At 58.4% G+C, this 15,422-nt stretch overlaps 1 protein-coding gene across 1 annotated transcript in view; it reads right to left on the bottom strand.

Moving 5' to 3' along the window:
- Positions 1 to 7,186: 7,186 nt before the first annotated feature.
- VWA5B1 (von Willebrand factor A domain containing 5B1) overlaps positions 7,187 to 15,422 on the bottom strand; it is a 33,469-nt gene continuing 25,233 nt past the window's right edge. The window contains exons 16-21 of the mRNA XM_004678567.1: positions 14,174 to 14,311; positions 11,616 to 11,735; positions 10,291 to 10,353; positions 9,665 to 9,734; positions 9,047 to 9,164; positions 7,187 to 7,693 (exon numbers count right to left, since the gene is read on the bottom strand). Of these exons, the coding sequence (XP_004678624.1) occupies positions 7,187 to 7,693; positions 9,047 to 9,164; positions 9,665 to 9,734; positions 10,291 to 10,353; positions 11,616 to 11,735; positions 14,174 to 14,311 (1,016 nt within the window). The remainder of the gene's footprint in view (positions 7,694 to 9,046; positions 9,165 to 9,664; positions 9,735 to 10,290; positions 10,354 to 11,615; positions 11,736 to 14,173; positions 14,312 to 15,422) is intronic.

Below are 15,422 nucleotides of genomic sequence, written 5' to 3'. Positions count from 1 at the left end.
GGAGGGTGAGAGGATTCACCAGAGACAGAGTGGGAGCAGAACAGGCAGATCGACGAAGTACACTGCTGAGGGGAGCAGTGGGCGGGTCAGGAGAGGTCTGCCGCGCCATGTGGATCTCCTCCAGGGTAGGCAGGAATCGAACTCATGTGGAGGTGGTTTCAGCTTCTTAGTGCAGTGCTTTAACCGGCTGCGCCACCAGGGAGGGCCCTCTTTTTTTTTTTTTTTTTTTTGCCTGACCAACTCCATCTATCTCTTGCCCCTAGAACAAGGCTCATGTCAGCTACCCCCTTGGGGAGTGGAGAAGCCTGTCCCCATCTGATCACTGAAGTAGACAGAGTCCTAAAACAGGGGTCAGGGGCCTGCATGGAATTGTCTAGAAAAAGGCACAGAGTGATGGAGAAAACCCCTGATCTGGTGGAGAAGGCACAGTCCGGGCCCTTACAGCGCCTCCAGTTTGATGAGGGTGCACAGGCCCGGCCCAGGGGAACCTCCACATGTGACCACGAGCTGCGCCTCTGAGGTAGGAGCACACGTGTGTTACACTTCGAAATAGGCTGTAGAGAGCGGCTGCTGCAAGGACACCTGGGAGGCTTCCTGGAAGAAGCGGGTTTTGGCTCGGCATTGAAAGAGGAGAGAAGACTTGGTGGAGAGAGGAGCAGGAGGGCAGGGAAGGCCTGAGGTCACCTATCTAGTTGCAGGTGAGCTAGCCTGCTGTCTGGACACATGGGTGACTACGTGACCAGCACAGCCTTTCAGTGGGCCTCCTAGTCATCACGAATCTCCCATTTTTAGCAGGGAAAAAGGCTGTTGACAGCGGACAGGAATAGCTTCTAAAGCCGCCTTCATCCCTACGGCTCCTCTTCCCAAACGTATCTGCGGCTAGGGCCTGGCGGGCTGTGCACGCCCACCGCGCCCTCTGCTGGACAGTGTTGGGACAGCACCGCAAGCTCAGAGCCGAGGCCGCCCGCACCCCTGGGCTCCTGCTTTGGGGGAGCCACAGATTTATAAGCCAGGAGAGGTTAGACAACAGCTCAGTCAGGGTCTCGGAGGGCCCGTGCTTCAACCTGGAGGATACTGGAACTTGGGAGTAGTGTAAAGAGTGGCTAGTGCTGCTTGGAGTGAGTGGCTGAGGGAACCATCATAGACACTCCTCAACCCCCAAATCTTCAGTGGCTCAGGAGCTGCGGTGACCAACAGCGGAGTATCTTGTATCATAGGAAACATGTCCCTTTCTTCCTCCAAGGTTGTTGTACTTTGAGTGAGTGGATTCATGACTGGAAGACTAGGTGATGCTCAAATGGGACTGGTTGCTGTAGGGTGGCAGAACAAGATAACTTGGCAGGGACTCGATTTTCTTTCTCATTTTCACACCGGGATAGAGATTAAGGGTGCCCGAGGGAACTCAGGCTCTCCAGGGCCAGCAGTGCCTCGGAGCGGCCCCGGCATCATAGGTCAGAGCACCCCGGGGACCAACGACCAGACACTGGGCTCATGTCATTGTCTTCTTCTAGAGTCCCTGTTTCCCTGAGCGTGTTCTTCGCAGCGGGAGGGGCTGGGGCCTGACTGCATCCCGGAGGACACCCCCCAACTTTTTTTTTTTAAGATTTATTTTATTTGTACATACAGGACTGGGGTACAGGCCAGAGGCTCAGGGGCGGTGAGAGGCTTCATCAGAGACAGAGTGGGGAGCAGAACAGGCAGATCGACGAAGTACACTGCTGAGGGGAGCAGCGGGCGGGTCAGGAGAGGTCTGCAGCGCCATGTGGACTCCTCCGGGGCAGGCGGGAATCGAACTCATGTGGAGGTGGCTTCAGCTTCTTAGTGCTGTGCTTTAACCCGCTGCGCCACCAGGGAGGGCCAATCCCCCCAACTTTTACAGGGTGCCAGCAGGCGAAGAGGACTGAGAAGCAAGTTCTGTAGGAAGGTGGGGGGTACCCAGCTCATGCGGGTCAGTGAGATATCAGAAGGACTCCAGGGACCCCGGACACCTAGCGCTGTATGTGGGGGAGAGGGCTGTCAGGGAAAGGGTTTGTCTAGCTCAGTGACAACTATTCCCCGGCTGACACCACCCCCGAGGGCCGCGGCTGTGTTTCTGTGGTCCTGTCCGTCTCAGCCTGCGGGCCCCTGGAATTGCTCCTGTTAGGAGCTACTAGCACATCCTGCCAGGTTTCTGGCCTCTTGGGAATTCCCACAGCTCTCCCTGAGAGCTGTAACGGGGTGACTGATTATGAGGATTCAAGGCCAGCTGCTACAAGCTTTCCAAAGGAGCCCTGTTTGACTTTGGGGGTCAGTGTGTGGGTTCCAAGGCAGCCTGGTGGCCCGCGACAGCTTTCAGGTAAAATCACTTCATGATGACCGAGGGCTTCTGAGAAAACCCAGAAGTGTGGAAAGCAGCTCTGGAGAGATGCCGGAGCAGGTGCTGGGGGGTTGGGGGGGGAGGTGCTGGGGTTGCTCGCTGTCCCCCACGGCCCGTCTCACGTCCATGTACATCTCCATGGACATCTGCAGGTGCCCACGTCCTGGCCTGGTGCTTGACTCAGCTGCACATGCCAGCTGGGCTGCGCACGGCGGCAGGCCCCGAGCGCCGAGGAGTGTTTCTGGGGGTGCGGCCCCCACCCTGTGGCTGGGTGGATCTGTCACACCCCATTGTTCCAGCCAGCCTGCAGGTGTGTGCTTGCTCTGGCGCCAGGGGCCCCGACCGGATGAAGGTCCACACCCCACTGCTGGGTGTGGGGACCTGCCGGGACAGCCCCTTACAGGCGACCTCCTCACTGACCTAGGACATGTCCTGGGATCCCCCACGTACCCTATGAATCCTTATCTCAGGCTCTGCTTCTAGGGAAACATGGTGCCCCTTCACGCCTACTGCTGAGCGGTAAAACTTTCACTTTTAAAACTGAAGGTCCCATAGTCCCACCTCCTCAGTCCGCAGCAAACTGGGACAGTGGTGCCCCTTGGGGGGCCCCAGGCCGTGGCAGACGCGCCCCTTGAGGGCGAGAAACATGGCCCAGCCACTGGCTTGAAAGTCAGGTATCGGCTTTGAGAACAAAAGGGCAGACGCAAGTGTAACTTCGTCCTAGCGTCCAGGAGACACAGGTTTTATGAGCGACAGCCTTGAACAGCGTCCGTGTGGACGAAGGAGACATTCCTTTGGGGACAGACGCTGAAGGCCAGCGTGGGGCTTGCTCACTGTCGGCGGAGACCGGTGGCCAAAGGCAGATGCTCACGACACCTGCACAGCCACCGGCTTCAGGTCGTGAGGACGATGTGGACTCCGAGAACAGGACACGTCACAGGTGCTGTGGGGACCGGGTGGGGAGGAGCAGCACACTGTAGGCCCTTGGGGTCGCACCAGCCGTGCCACTTGAGCCGAAGCCACTGGGGCAGACAGTGGAACTACACCACGCGCAGGTCGCCACACTGGGCCACACCGAGCAAGGTGCGTGGTCTCGGAAGCGGCTGGGCGCCCAGGACAGGAGAAAGCCCGCTGTCAGGGGGCCGGGGGCGGGTCCTGGAGGGCGGCAGGCCAGGCCGGGCTGGGGCCTGGCACGTGGAGCTCCTGGAGCTCCTGGTGGGGCCCGGCCAGGAGATGCTGCTGCGCCCCTGACCTGAGGGCAGATCGCTGGGATCAGATCAACCGGCTGCAAAGTGCCACACACGCCCCTGCCCTGGTATTTTAACCCGGCACTGTTACAGCTGAGGGATATGCTGATTTTTTTTTTTTTTTTCTGTTGACTTCTCTAGTTGCTGCTAAATTGGTGGGGGGAAGGAAGATCTGCTGGGGTCCATCTGGAGGCTGTGAGGCCCTGCTCTCCCCTCTGACCACTGAGGAAGTGTCCGGGAGCCATGTGGGGTGTTCTAGTGCACAAGCTGTGGGAGGCAGCCCCCCCGCCCCACAGCAGGTCCCCCACCTGGACAAGCCTTAGGCTGAGGGTCACCCAAGCAGATGGATGGGGGGGCAGACTGTTCACAGGTCGGGGGAGACTGCTTTCTCACTTCCCGCTCCCTGGGTGTGCCTACCAAGGAAAAGAGAAGGGGCGCAGTAGATAAGAACGGGAGAAACAGCTTCAATAAGGGCAGATGGGGAGCCCCAGGGGGCAAGTCAGGATTTAGGGGGCACTTTGAGAAGCCTTTCCTGACAGCTGTTCCAGGTGGACCAGCTTGGGGGTGCAGCGAGTGAGGGAAGCGTGCTTTCTCAAATGCCAGACACGCACGTGAAAGCCATCTGCATTGCTCTTGGAGGCAGCTACGTCATCACTCACTCAGGACCTGGCCGACAGCGGGTGACCTTCCCTGTTCTGGGGGCAGGGGACAGGTTGGGGAGACACAGGTGCAGGCTGGAAACCCATGCTGCTGACCCACAAGTCCAGGTCAGTCTGCCTGAGAGTGGGGCTGGTGTTCCTGGCGTCCGCAGCCGAGGGACCTGAGAGGGGTTCTGTCTCTGTGCACGTGGCTGCCTGACCCTCGGGAGCTCTGGGTCGCTGGGGTGCCCCAGAGCGCCCGCCAGGAGTGCCCCCAGCTGCTACACGCTGGCCGCACCTCCCCCCCCCGCCCCCCCGGGTCAGCTTTCCCCAGGCGGTGCCATCAGCGATGTCAAAACACTCAAGATGAGCACCTGGATAGGCCTTAGGCCACACTCGCAGGTGGCAGGACCGCAGGTGGGGACTGGCCAGTCAAGACACATCCACCTGGCAGGCCAGGGAGCAGGGTCACCCGCTACGTGTTCACCGAGGAGTCCCAGCACGCCTGGCACGCAGTAGGCTCTCAGTAGCAAACGTCCATGCCCACAGCCCCTCCTCGCTAGATGTCTAGACTAGCATTTCCCCAGCTGAAAAACGGGGCCAGTGCTGCTGAGTCACCCCATCGGAGGGGGTCAGTGCACTCGTGTTTGTTAATGGGACTGAGTTGTCCTGACCTAAAGACATTTGTTTTCCTGGTGTTTAATCAACACATTTGCCCACAGGAGAGTTTCTTATTGAATTACTAATTCTTCTCTATTTTAAGGAAGTGGTAGAAAGGATGACTTGGTGTGAGCTCATTCTGCAAAAGATGAAACTGGAGCCCAGAGAAAGTAAGCAACTTGCCAAAGTCACACAGCACACGGGTGGTAGTGTTTAGACCAACACTTGAGGCCCCCAGCGCTGAGCAAAGCGATCTTCCCACTACAAGCTGGACTCTGGGACAGCCACGAGCAGCCACACTCTCCTGATTCTTCAGCCAGGCAGAGCAGACACACCCCTCTGCACGACTGAGGAAGCCAGGCTGTTCAGCAAATGCATCCAGATTAATCCAGATTAAAGCCAATTACAGGCGCAATGATTCACCGACCTGAGGACTTCTGGAACCATGATGCTACCTTCAATGCATGTGCTACTCAGGGAGGTCCTTACCTCTTCTTTAAAGCGAGTCCGAGTCCCCTCGGTCCCATTCAGTGATCCTGAGAACAGACTCCTGAAGTTGTCTGTCATCTCAATACCCTGCAGCTCTTGAAAATCTCTCTCTTACCCAGTTTCCCCAAAGTCCTTGAGTTATTGAAATCAAAGAGGATTTTTCCCTCTGCACCTTCTGGAGCCGGGCAGGGAAGCCAGGGAGGGATGAGGTCGGGATTTGTTTGCGCACTGGAGTTGTCAAAGGCCCCGCAGGGTCAGGGCCTGGGGATGTGTCCTGGAGAAGAGGGATAGTGTCGCTGGTTTCTGGGCTACTCCGTCAGACATCACGAGCACTAGCAACATGGCAGGTAGGTGCTGGGCTACTCTGTGCCCTGCACTGAGCTTGGAGCCCAGAGCAGATTTCCAGGAGTCTGGATGGCCCAGTCCACCCTGGTGGGTGAAGAGGGGCCGGGAAACACAGGCCACTTGCTCAAGGTCACACAGGCGGTCTGAGCCAGTCTGTCCAGGAAGAGGGAGACATCTCAGAGGCAGAGGACCTGGGCATTTCTGGAGACCTCATGACTGTGCCAGAGCCCACAGAGGCCCACAGGCCAGTTTGGGTCCTTCAAATCTCCCTGAAGAGGGAAGTCTCTGGGGGACCCCCTGTGGGGCTCACACACCAGAGTCATGGACTCGGAAGGGACCGTTTGGTTAGGTCCCTTGTGGAGGGGTACCCGGGGTGTGGGGACTCAGCCTGGTGTCCTGGGCTAATGGGGTTCCCCAGTGAGTCCAGACCCACCTTCAGAGGGGTGCTCAGGGCAGGGTGACTGGGCAGCAGCCACAGGACGCTGGGTGCAGACACAGGGGTCACCGCCTGCCCAGGATGGGGCCGGCAGGGCAAGGAGGGGTCTCTGGGTGCTCCCTGCTTGGAGCTTCAAGCCTCCGGGCGGACTGGCCTCCAAATGTCCTGCAGCCACGTGGCTCTGTTGCAAGGAAGGCCCTGCTCCCACGGTGGCTAGAATGCAGCTGACACGTGTCTCTCTAGCCCTCAGCGTGAGTGATTCCTGCAGGTGTCCTCTGGCTTCGCTGCTGGCTCTGTGGCCGTCTTTTCTTTTTGGCCTGTTCTTGTTTGCACAGGTTGAACTGAACTTTGGCTCCTGGTTGTCTCCCCGGTCATGATGACCTCTTCTCCCCAGATCAGAGGTCACTAGTAACCTCCCCACTGATACTGAAATACACTCAGGGTGCTTCGGAGTCCAGACCTCACGACTGCCACGGAGCGTGGGGAAGGCCGGTTCTCCAGTGGGCTCATAAGGGAACTTAGGGGTCCTGACCTGCCAGCATGGGGTCAGCGGCCTGTCCACAGTGCCTCAGTCCCAGGAGGGCTTCTTGTGTGCATCGCCTGCAGGTCTGGGCTTTTGCATTTTGCAGATGCTGGGCTCGCCCATCCACCCTTTTATTTGTGGGGAGCATTGCCCTGACCCACAGAGAACTGAGGCTTGAGCTCTGTCTCTGCACCTTACAGTGGGAGTAAGCCACAGAGGCCTGCGTAGAAAGGAACCTTAGAACCAGCTGGAGTCAGTCCAACTCCCTCTTATTTCACTCCCTCGCCCACTTATTTCACAGGTGGGGAAACTGAGTCCCAGAAGACAGGGGGCAGGGCTGGCCTAACTCTCACAGCTAGGGGGTAGCCGAGTTGGAACTCGACTCAGACCCCGATTGCCAGTCCAGGGCACCATATTGGCTGCAGCTTCCAAAGTTCCCCACCAGTCCACGGCCCCCTCTGCCCCTCCCTGCCTGCCTCCCTGCGCGCCCCCCTACATATAATTCGGGTTGTAGCAGAGCATATTGAACTCCAGGGTCTCATCCCAGTGCCGCAGGAGCACAAACAGCTGGCGGGCCGACGCCTTGAGTGTGGCCCGCGTGCGGCCCTCGGGCACCTCCTGCTGCTCCAGCCACGAGTTGGCCTTGGCGGCCACCAGCTCCCACTCGGTGAAGTAGGGGGCTGAGCTGTGCTCCAGCCAGGCCAGGGCCACCACGGTGGCCCATAGCTTCCCGGTGTGCTCTGCGGCGGCCCTGGCCCCCCAGTCCGGCCTGCCCTCAGCCAGGGGCTCTGGGGAGCAGCTGTCGTAGAAGGGGTGCCAAGGCGAGTGGCTGCTGTACACCTGCGGGCTCGTGGTCTTGGGCTCGCTCTGGCGGGTGGTGAGGGGCACTCGGTGGCAGGCGAAGGGCGAGGTCCACTTGAGCTTCTCCATGGGGATCTGGATGGCCTCGCAGAAGGCTTGGTTGAGCTGGAAGGCCCCAGAGGCCAGCTGCAGACACACCTGTGTGTGGGGGAGCCCCTCAGTGGCCCTCCACTTCAGCCTGTGGAGCCTCAGCTACTCCCAAGTCAGGGTCCACACTCACCTCCCCCAGCTCAGCTGGCCTTGCTGCAGGAGCACTTCTGGGACACCCAGGCTCACTGAGCTCCGTGCTGCGGCCCACAGGCACAGCCAGCTCATGGCCGTCTAAGCCAACGCCTCGGCTTCACTCCCCAGCCGCCTGGAGTCCTGGGCTTGGGGGCCCAGCGCAGCCCCCGGCCCAGCCAGCTCTGCGCCAGGCCTGGGCAGCTCACCTCGGCCTCCTCCCTCCCACACCAGTTCCCCTGTCCCAACAGGTCTGTTTTCCAAACAGCTCTGTCCGTGCCATTTCCTGCCACCTTTCAGCCTGCACCCTGCTCCCCTCTCCGGCCCCCTCCACCTTCCCTCACCCCAGGGACCTTTTAACGCCTAGAACCCATCCGTCTTTGGAGGTCTGCTGTGCTGCGGCTTCAGTTTCCTCGTGCAATGGTCTAAACCCTGATGTGAAGGCGCTGGCTTGTCCCCCTCTTCCCCCATCAAACCCCATTCTCCAGGCGCCTGGCTCCTGCCTGATTCCCTCAGCCAGCAGGTCTGGGCCTACCCAAGACCCGGGTGCAGGAGGCGGTGCAGGACCCCACTCACCTCCCCTGGGACTGCTGCTCCCCTGTGCTCCCCTCATTGTCCTCAACAAGCCAGCTTCCCCCATCACAGCCCCGAGCCTCGAATGCCTGTTTGCGTCCCCAGCAGACACTTAGCGCTGTGGACTCAGGGGCCCTGTCCGTTCAGTTCAAGACGGTCTCCCCGGGGCTGGCACCAGCCCGGCTCCACACCTACGGCGTGGGCACGCGCACGGTGCCCGGTGCCCTGGGCGGGCGGGAATTCAAGCACAAGATTCATGCGCCCTCTGATCCCCCTGCCCTGCGGGGCCCTGATGCGGCAGGGCGAGGCTCCTGGGTGCCCGCATCCCGATTCGGCCACTGCAGACCTGGGTTCTCCCCAGCCCTGCACGCTGGGGTGTCTGAGGCGCCTTTTACTAGAGGAGGTTCATGTCCCCGGGGTGTTAGTTTTACTCGCGTGTGAGTCACTTCAAGGCTTATTTTTGTCTTGAAAACGACACTCACGAGTAGAAGGCAAGTCCCGTGGATTTTTAAAGCGAAGACAGCAGATTGCAAAGAATTTTTGTGGTGCTGACGCTGGCATCTAGCGACATCCTGGTGTGGGGAGGGGAGCAGGTAGGTGCTGGTGGCCCCTGGAAAGGGCTAGTCTGTCCCCTTTTGTGGAGGAGGAGTGGCAGGTGGGGTGGCTGGACCCGCTGACCTCTGAGGCCCAGGTACTCACCAGCGGGATGTAGTCGAAGCTCTGGCTCCCCTGGGTGGACTCTGGGACCTTGGCCGGTGGCTTGCCCAGGAAGCCCTTGGCGGCTCGCGTCAGCAGCCTGGATGTGTTGATGTTCAGCCTGGAGGGGAGAGATCAGCAATGTCTGCCCCGGAGCCCCTGGTCACCCCACCCCCCGGGTGCTGCAGTCAGGGCCGAGGGATGTGACAGAGGCCACCACCGACCTCATATGACAGCGGGGGAAACTGAGGCTGGGAGTCACGCCGTGCGTTGACAGTGACTTGGACAGGGAGCAAGCTGTGCTCTCTGGAGGACGTGTCCTGGCCAGCCCAGGGGCAGAGGGTCTGTGCAGCCCTGCCAAGAGGTCTGGCATTTGCAAGGACCGTGGACATGAGGGGTGGAGAACACTAAGGACAGGGTGGAAGTGAACCTCCCGAGGGGACTTGCCATCTGTGATGCTGGAAGACAGTGGAATTTCAGGGTGAAGGGGGGTCTTCTGGTCACCCTTCACATTGTCCATTTTGCCTAAATGGCAGCCAGGCCTGCCTTTGGTCTTCAAATCAGGCTCAGCCCCAGGGTAGCAAGCCTGGTAGACTGACTCCCAGGGCAAGACCCACCTACCTGGATCCGAAGAGAGTGTCTGCGGCCTTTAGCGAGGAAAGGGTGTTGGTGGCCAGGCTGCGGAGGGGACCTGGAGAGCCACAGAGTGACAGCTGCGGTCTGCAGGGTGCCCTGCCCAGCTGGGGAAACAGAGGCCCAGAGAGGGACAGGGACTCCCCATGTCACCAGAGATCCAACCTAACATTAGGCTCTGGCTGTGTCTTGCCCAGTGGGTATGGGTGGGCTGAAATGGAGGGGCCACACGTAAGAGCCTGGCCTCCAAGTTCCCCTGGCGGGTCCCGAGCGTCTCCGGAAGGTTACTGTGGGGACGGCGGCAGCCTCCCGTCAGCCCCCCTCACTGAGCTTTGGGCACATGCTGGAGAATTCTAGCATGGGGTGGCATGGCTGGTCCCCAGCGGGGAAGGGCAGACCCGACCCGGCCCAGCTCTGCAAGGCGTGGGGTCAGCACCTCACCTCTGAGCCTCAGCTTCCTCATCTTTAAATTGTGGGTGCCCTGCTTATCTCCCACGGGGGGTGTTTTCGGGCCTGAACGAACCGCTGAAGACTTGGTGGGCTAGGACAGAGGATGCTCTGCTGCCCGCAAGCCCCCGCCATCTTACGGGGGGCCGGCCCCCTCGGCTGCTCACCTTCGGAGGCCGCGTACTTCTCGCGGCCGAGGGACAAGGCCTCGCTGGGGCTCTGCTCCACATCTACAACGGAGAAGCCAGAGAGGCCTGAGCGCCTGGAGCCCCTCTCCCCTCCAGTACCCGAGTCAGCCCCTGGCGCGGCCGCAGGGTGGGCTGCTCTGCTTCTGGGGTGGCCCCCCCCCCAACAGTGTCCCTGCTGCTCCACCAGGACAGGCCACTTGGCCCCCCGAGCTCAGCTTCCTCCGCTCTTGATGGGGCAAACAAACTCAGGTGGGAGTGAGCCGGGGGCCCATAACCGCCTCTCAGTGCGCCTCAGCCAGGGTCACCCTTGGGGAGGGCAAGGGCCTGGGGTTCGGTCAGAGTTTAGAAGTTGGAGACCGGGTGTGAACCGGGGGACGATTGAAAAAAGAAGGGGTCTGTGGTGAGGACCCGTGCTGAGCTGGGGAAAAAGAAAGGGAAGGTCAGAGATCTTCTCCAGAGGGAGGCCCCGCTTTGGCCTAGGAGGTGGGGGCTGGGGGTAGGGGCAGCTTCCCCCGCCCCCCTTGTTTCAGAGGCTCTGAGGGGCCAATGTGCTGGCAGAACTTAATTCCGAAGGGCTCCCTGGGCTTCCTCCTGCTCGAACCCCCTTTCCTTCTTGGCCCGCCTCAATCTGTGGCACTTCTTGTCCCCCAGGTAAGACTATTCCCATCTGGTGACTGGGCGGGTGGCCGACGCGTGAAGAAGGCAGGAGGGCACGTCCCCTCACACGCCGAGGGCTCGAAGGGAGGGGCTGGCAGCAAGTAGGCTGTCTTTAGGACAGAAGACGGGCTGACATGCAGGACACCGAGGGTTAAAGCACTGTGAACTGGCGCAAGGTCACAACAAGCTGACAGGCCCGAGGCTCTTCAAGGACCCAAGCTGCAGGCACCAGGGCTCAGGCTGAAGGGGAGATGTGGGGGATTCTGAAAGAAGCAGATGGCGGGAGCCAGCCAGATGGAACTGCCTCTTAGCTTGTGTCCTCGCTTAATAGGTTTCCTGGCATTCAGGCCCAGGCGGACTCAGAGGTGGGAGGAGGAACAGCCCCGGGGGCTGGTGGACCTTGAGAGGGGGCGGTGTGGGTGGTCAGGCACGCGGGCAAAGCTGGGTTAACGGTGGCCTGCTCGGCCACGCTGAGCCCCGTTGTGCCCCTCAGGCCACCGTGCGCCCTGGACACCTGGCCTGCCCTGGCCTGGCGGGGCTCAGAGTGCAGCTTCAGAGAGGCCTCAGGGGGCTCGGCCTTGAGGGTGCTGTCACTCAGGGGCCAGGCTTCAGAACACGCCCGAGGCGGCACTTACTTAAGTTCTGACATTTGTCGTCCCCTGCTGCCGAGTCCTCCCCGAGCGTGGTCTGTGACCGTCCAGAGCCAGCACAGCTGCTCCTCCACCTTCGGGCCAGGCCATGAGAGCTCACCGTCCGCAATGTCGTGCCTGCACGAGGGCAGGCAGCGTCAGAGGGCACCGGTGTGCCAGGCAGGGCCGATGCTGACGTCAGCCTGCCCAGCATCCAAAGGGAGGAGGGCATGCGCAGGTGAGGCGGCAGTTCTGCCGTCAGGGTGCCCGGGGGGGAGCGCGGCCCCCTCTCTTCCTAGCTTGCTGGGGTGCTGAGCACTGAGCCTCAGCTACCTCACCTGGAAAGTGGGATCACGATGCCCACTCTGCTCCTGCTGAGATCATGCTCACAAAGCAGTGGTGCTTTCTTGTTGAGAGGTTGGTTTCCTCAGAGACACCCGGTTCCTACTGTCTGAGATCCAGGTCCCAGGGCCCCTCCCTCAGGACAGGCCCCTGAAGGGGTGCCGGGGAGAGAGAGAGGCCACAGCACCCTGAAGTGTGTCACGAGCCCCACCAATTGTTCTTACAGTCCCACTAGTCTGCTAATTGTTCTTTAAAAACAGAGTGCCCTGGAGGAGCTGCTGACTGAGCCTCACTCTCTGGGCCTTTGGATGGGTATTCGCCTACCAGCCATTCTTAGCAGTTCCGAGGTAAAGAAAGCTTTCTTTGAGCTTGTTTAATCTAGTGGCTCTGAAATGTGTTTCCTAATCTGACATTTTCTAGTTTTATGCTGAATGGCCATCGGCAAGTCAGGGAGTTGGGTTTGGTTTTACACTCTGGGAAGTGCTGGCAGATCTTTAGGGGGCTGGGAATAGGGGGTCCTGAACTGGGAGCTCCAGACTGCACACAGGCGGTCAGCAGGATGGCTTGGGAAAGGTGGGCAGGAGAGAGCCTGAATGAGGATGTCATTCAGGATGGCAGCGTCCCACGGTGAGCATGCCCAGTGGAGAGGAGCTGGGCTGCTGGCCAGACCGGAAATGGGAGCGAGGGAGGGAGGGAGGAAGGGAGGAAGGGAGGGAGGGAGGGAGGGAGGGAAACCATCCTTGATTACTTGGGTATGACAGATAAGGAAAGAAAAGAGGAGGAGGGGAATAGCAAGAGGGATGAGGAAAGGAAAGGAGGAAAACATTATGTTTCCAAATACAGTTCTTTACGGAGGTCTGCTAAAAACAAACAGAGTTGCAAAGGAAGGAACATGTAATTCTGGAAGAAAACAGCCCATGTAGTTTGTAAACACGTTATGAAAGGGATTTCATAAAGAAGTTAAGAAGTTCCCCCAAAGGAAGATCCTTCGCCCATCAGGTTGGCAGAGTTGAGAAATATATATAATGGTCCAGTCGGTGAGGAGGGACATGGCAGTGACCGTGGGGAGGGCGGGTTTGGCAACACACTTCCCAGTTTGAAACAGGCTGGCCCTTTTCTGTGCAATCTTACTTCTGAGAGTTAAATGACCATGCCGTCTGGAGGTTCCGGGCCCTCTTAACCTCTGTTCCCCAGTCCCCCTGAAGATCTGGCCAGCGCTTCCCAGAGAGTATTCCAGAAAACCGGAACCCAGTTCCCTGACTTGTCAATGGCCATTCAGGAGGGAACTACCAGAGCCGGCGGGGTGCACTAAGATGCTCTTTGCAGCAAGATGTCCTCTGTAGGACCCTTACAATGATCCACGGGGAGTAAGGGGAAGAGAGGGAGAGCCCCAGGGCGGCTGGATAACTATGTCCTGAGAAACCTTCAGAGGTAGTAGAGGGGTGGGTCGGAGGGGGGGGGAGACACAGACTCTGGGCCCCTTGGCATTTCAAACCTGGCTTTGTCCCTCATTGCTGGACATCTGGGGCAAGTTACTTACCCCCCTCTGCCTCTGTTTCTCCCTCTGTAAAATGGGAGTATTAGCATTTACTTGGCAGAGCTGTTTTGAGGCTTAAATGATGATCCATATATGTATATATAGCTTGGGAACACTGTCTAATTGGCTATGATGATGATGACGGTGACAGTTCTCTGCCGTGAAGTACACTGCAGCTATTAAAATGATGATATAGAGTCATCTGCAAAGAAACATATTTTCTACTCCTATATTTTAAATATAGCACGTATCGGTATGACCCAATTCCTGCAAAATCATCTGTCTTTTGGCTTCTGTACATGGAGATATCCAAAGTCTGGGAGGATGATCACACCAGGAGGTAATTAGTGCTCATTTCCCGAAGACTGTCAGTTCCAGTTTCTTCTATCTTTCTATATTTTGGAATTTTTTTTTTTACAGTGAGCTCATATCGTTGTTCCAGTTGGAGAAATACAACAAAGTCATACTCATCTGCTAGGAAAAGGGCATAGGATAGTTCTACAGCCTCCTGCAGAGCAGTGGGGTGTGGGCTGCTCTTGGGTACCCCATCCCTTAGCAGCCAAAACATCTGGGGGGGGGGCGGTTTCCTGCTCCCAGACCCTTCCCTGTACCCCTTCCTGAGGTTTGTGCTGCTTTGAATTTCAGCCCCTCCTCCAGCTCCCTGGGGCTGTTTGGCACTGGGGTCCCACTCCCTTACCAGAGTTGGGGAACCCCACCACGGTGGGCAGGTATGTGCGCTTGCTCACATCCACAGGCACAAAGGCTGTGTACTTGCTGATGACGTTGCAGGCCTTGCTGGTGTGCAGAGCGCTCACCTGGTAGCGGCGGCTGGAGCCTGTGGAGGAGAGGTGGGTGGTGGGTGGGTTCTGAGACTCTGGACATGGAGACGCTGGGAGCTACCAGAGGCTAGGTGCCTCTGGCAGTAACAATGCCGATTTGCTAATTAAGGACATTAAAAAAAAAAACAAAACCAAGATCATTAACTTCTACCATCATTTCATAAGGACATTTTCATGGAAAAGAGGTTTAGACACCTACAAATAAGACGATTCCTTCCCTTACATATCTTTAGTGTTATTTAAAATAAGCCTGAACTCTCGGTATTTTTCCGTATTTTCTACTTTCCCGGGGTAGGTGTCTGATGAATTAACTTCAGCTTCCTAGCTGGTGCTCGGGCAATCTTGCAGAGAAAACTGAAAACCAGAGGTGGGGAGTGACGAGCCCAGGGTCACACAGGGAGTTAGTAAAGGGCCTGAGATCAGGTCCTCCTGGGGCCAAAGGCCAGGCTCCCTTCCAGAACAGGTGAGCCTGTGGAGTCAGGGATGACAGGTGCACTCAGGCGCGGTGCTCATAGGAAGAAAAAACCCACACACCACACAAATACCATAAAATAGAATATATAAGCCTGTACCTAGTAATATGAACATTCTGTTTTGACTTATATCTGTCTCCCATGGTGCTCTACCAAGATCCCAGCAGTCTTTGCAAAGTTTCTCCCAATTCCTGATCTAAACGCTGCCTCACCATGGCTGTTAAGCAATCTCTGGAATCCCTACATTTCTTCTAACTAGCACTTAGGACAAAAGCAGTCAATTAATTACGTGCATAATTATTTGATTAATGGCTGCCTCCTGCTAATCTGTGTCAAGGGCTGGGGCTGTGGCAGCTCTGTGGGGGTGTTCAGCTGCTCCGCCATCAATGGACGGGGCCAGTGGGGAGTAAGCCTGACCCGAGGGCAGTGCAGTGGGCCCACCCCATCGGCCAGGGCTCTTGGGTGCTGGTAGCCAGGGGGAATGGGAGGGAGAGGAAAGATCTCCAGGCCGGCTAAGTTTGGGGAGAGGAGGGAAGGGCCAGGAGCAGGGGGAGGGTCTGGAGGCGCTGTGGGGGAGGGGAGTTGGAACTGGGGCAGTGGCTGGGCTCGGAAATGGTGGGGGGTGCAGCCCACG

Source organism: Condylura cristata, unplaced genomic scaffold (assembly GCF_000260355.1).
Source record: "Condylura cristata isolate star-nosed mole 26May11 unplaced genomic scaffold, ConCri1.0 scaffold00008, whole genome shotgun sequence".
Classification (NCBI taxonomy): domain Eukaryota; kingdom Metazoa; phylum Chordata; class Mammalia; order Eulipotyphla; family Talpidae; genus Condylura; species Condylura cristata.
Note: the sequence above shows the minus strand (reverse complement) of the source record. Positions and strands in the feature narration are given on the sequence as shown.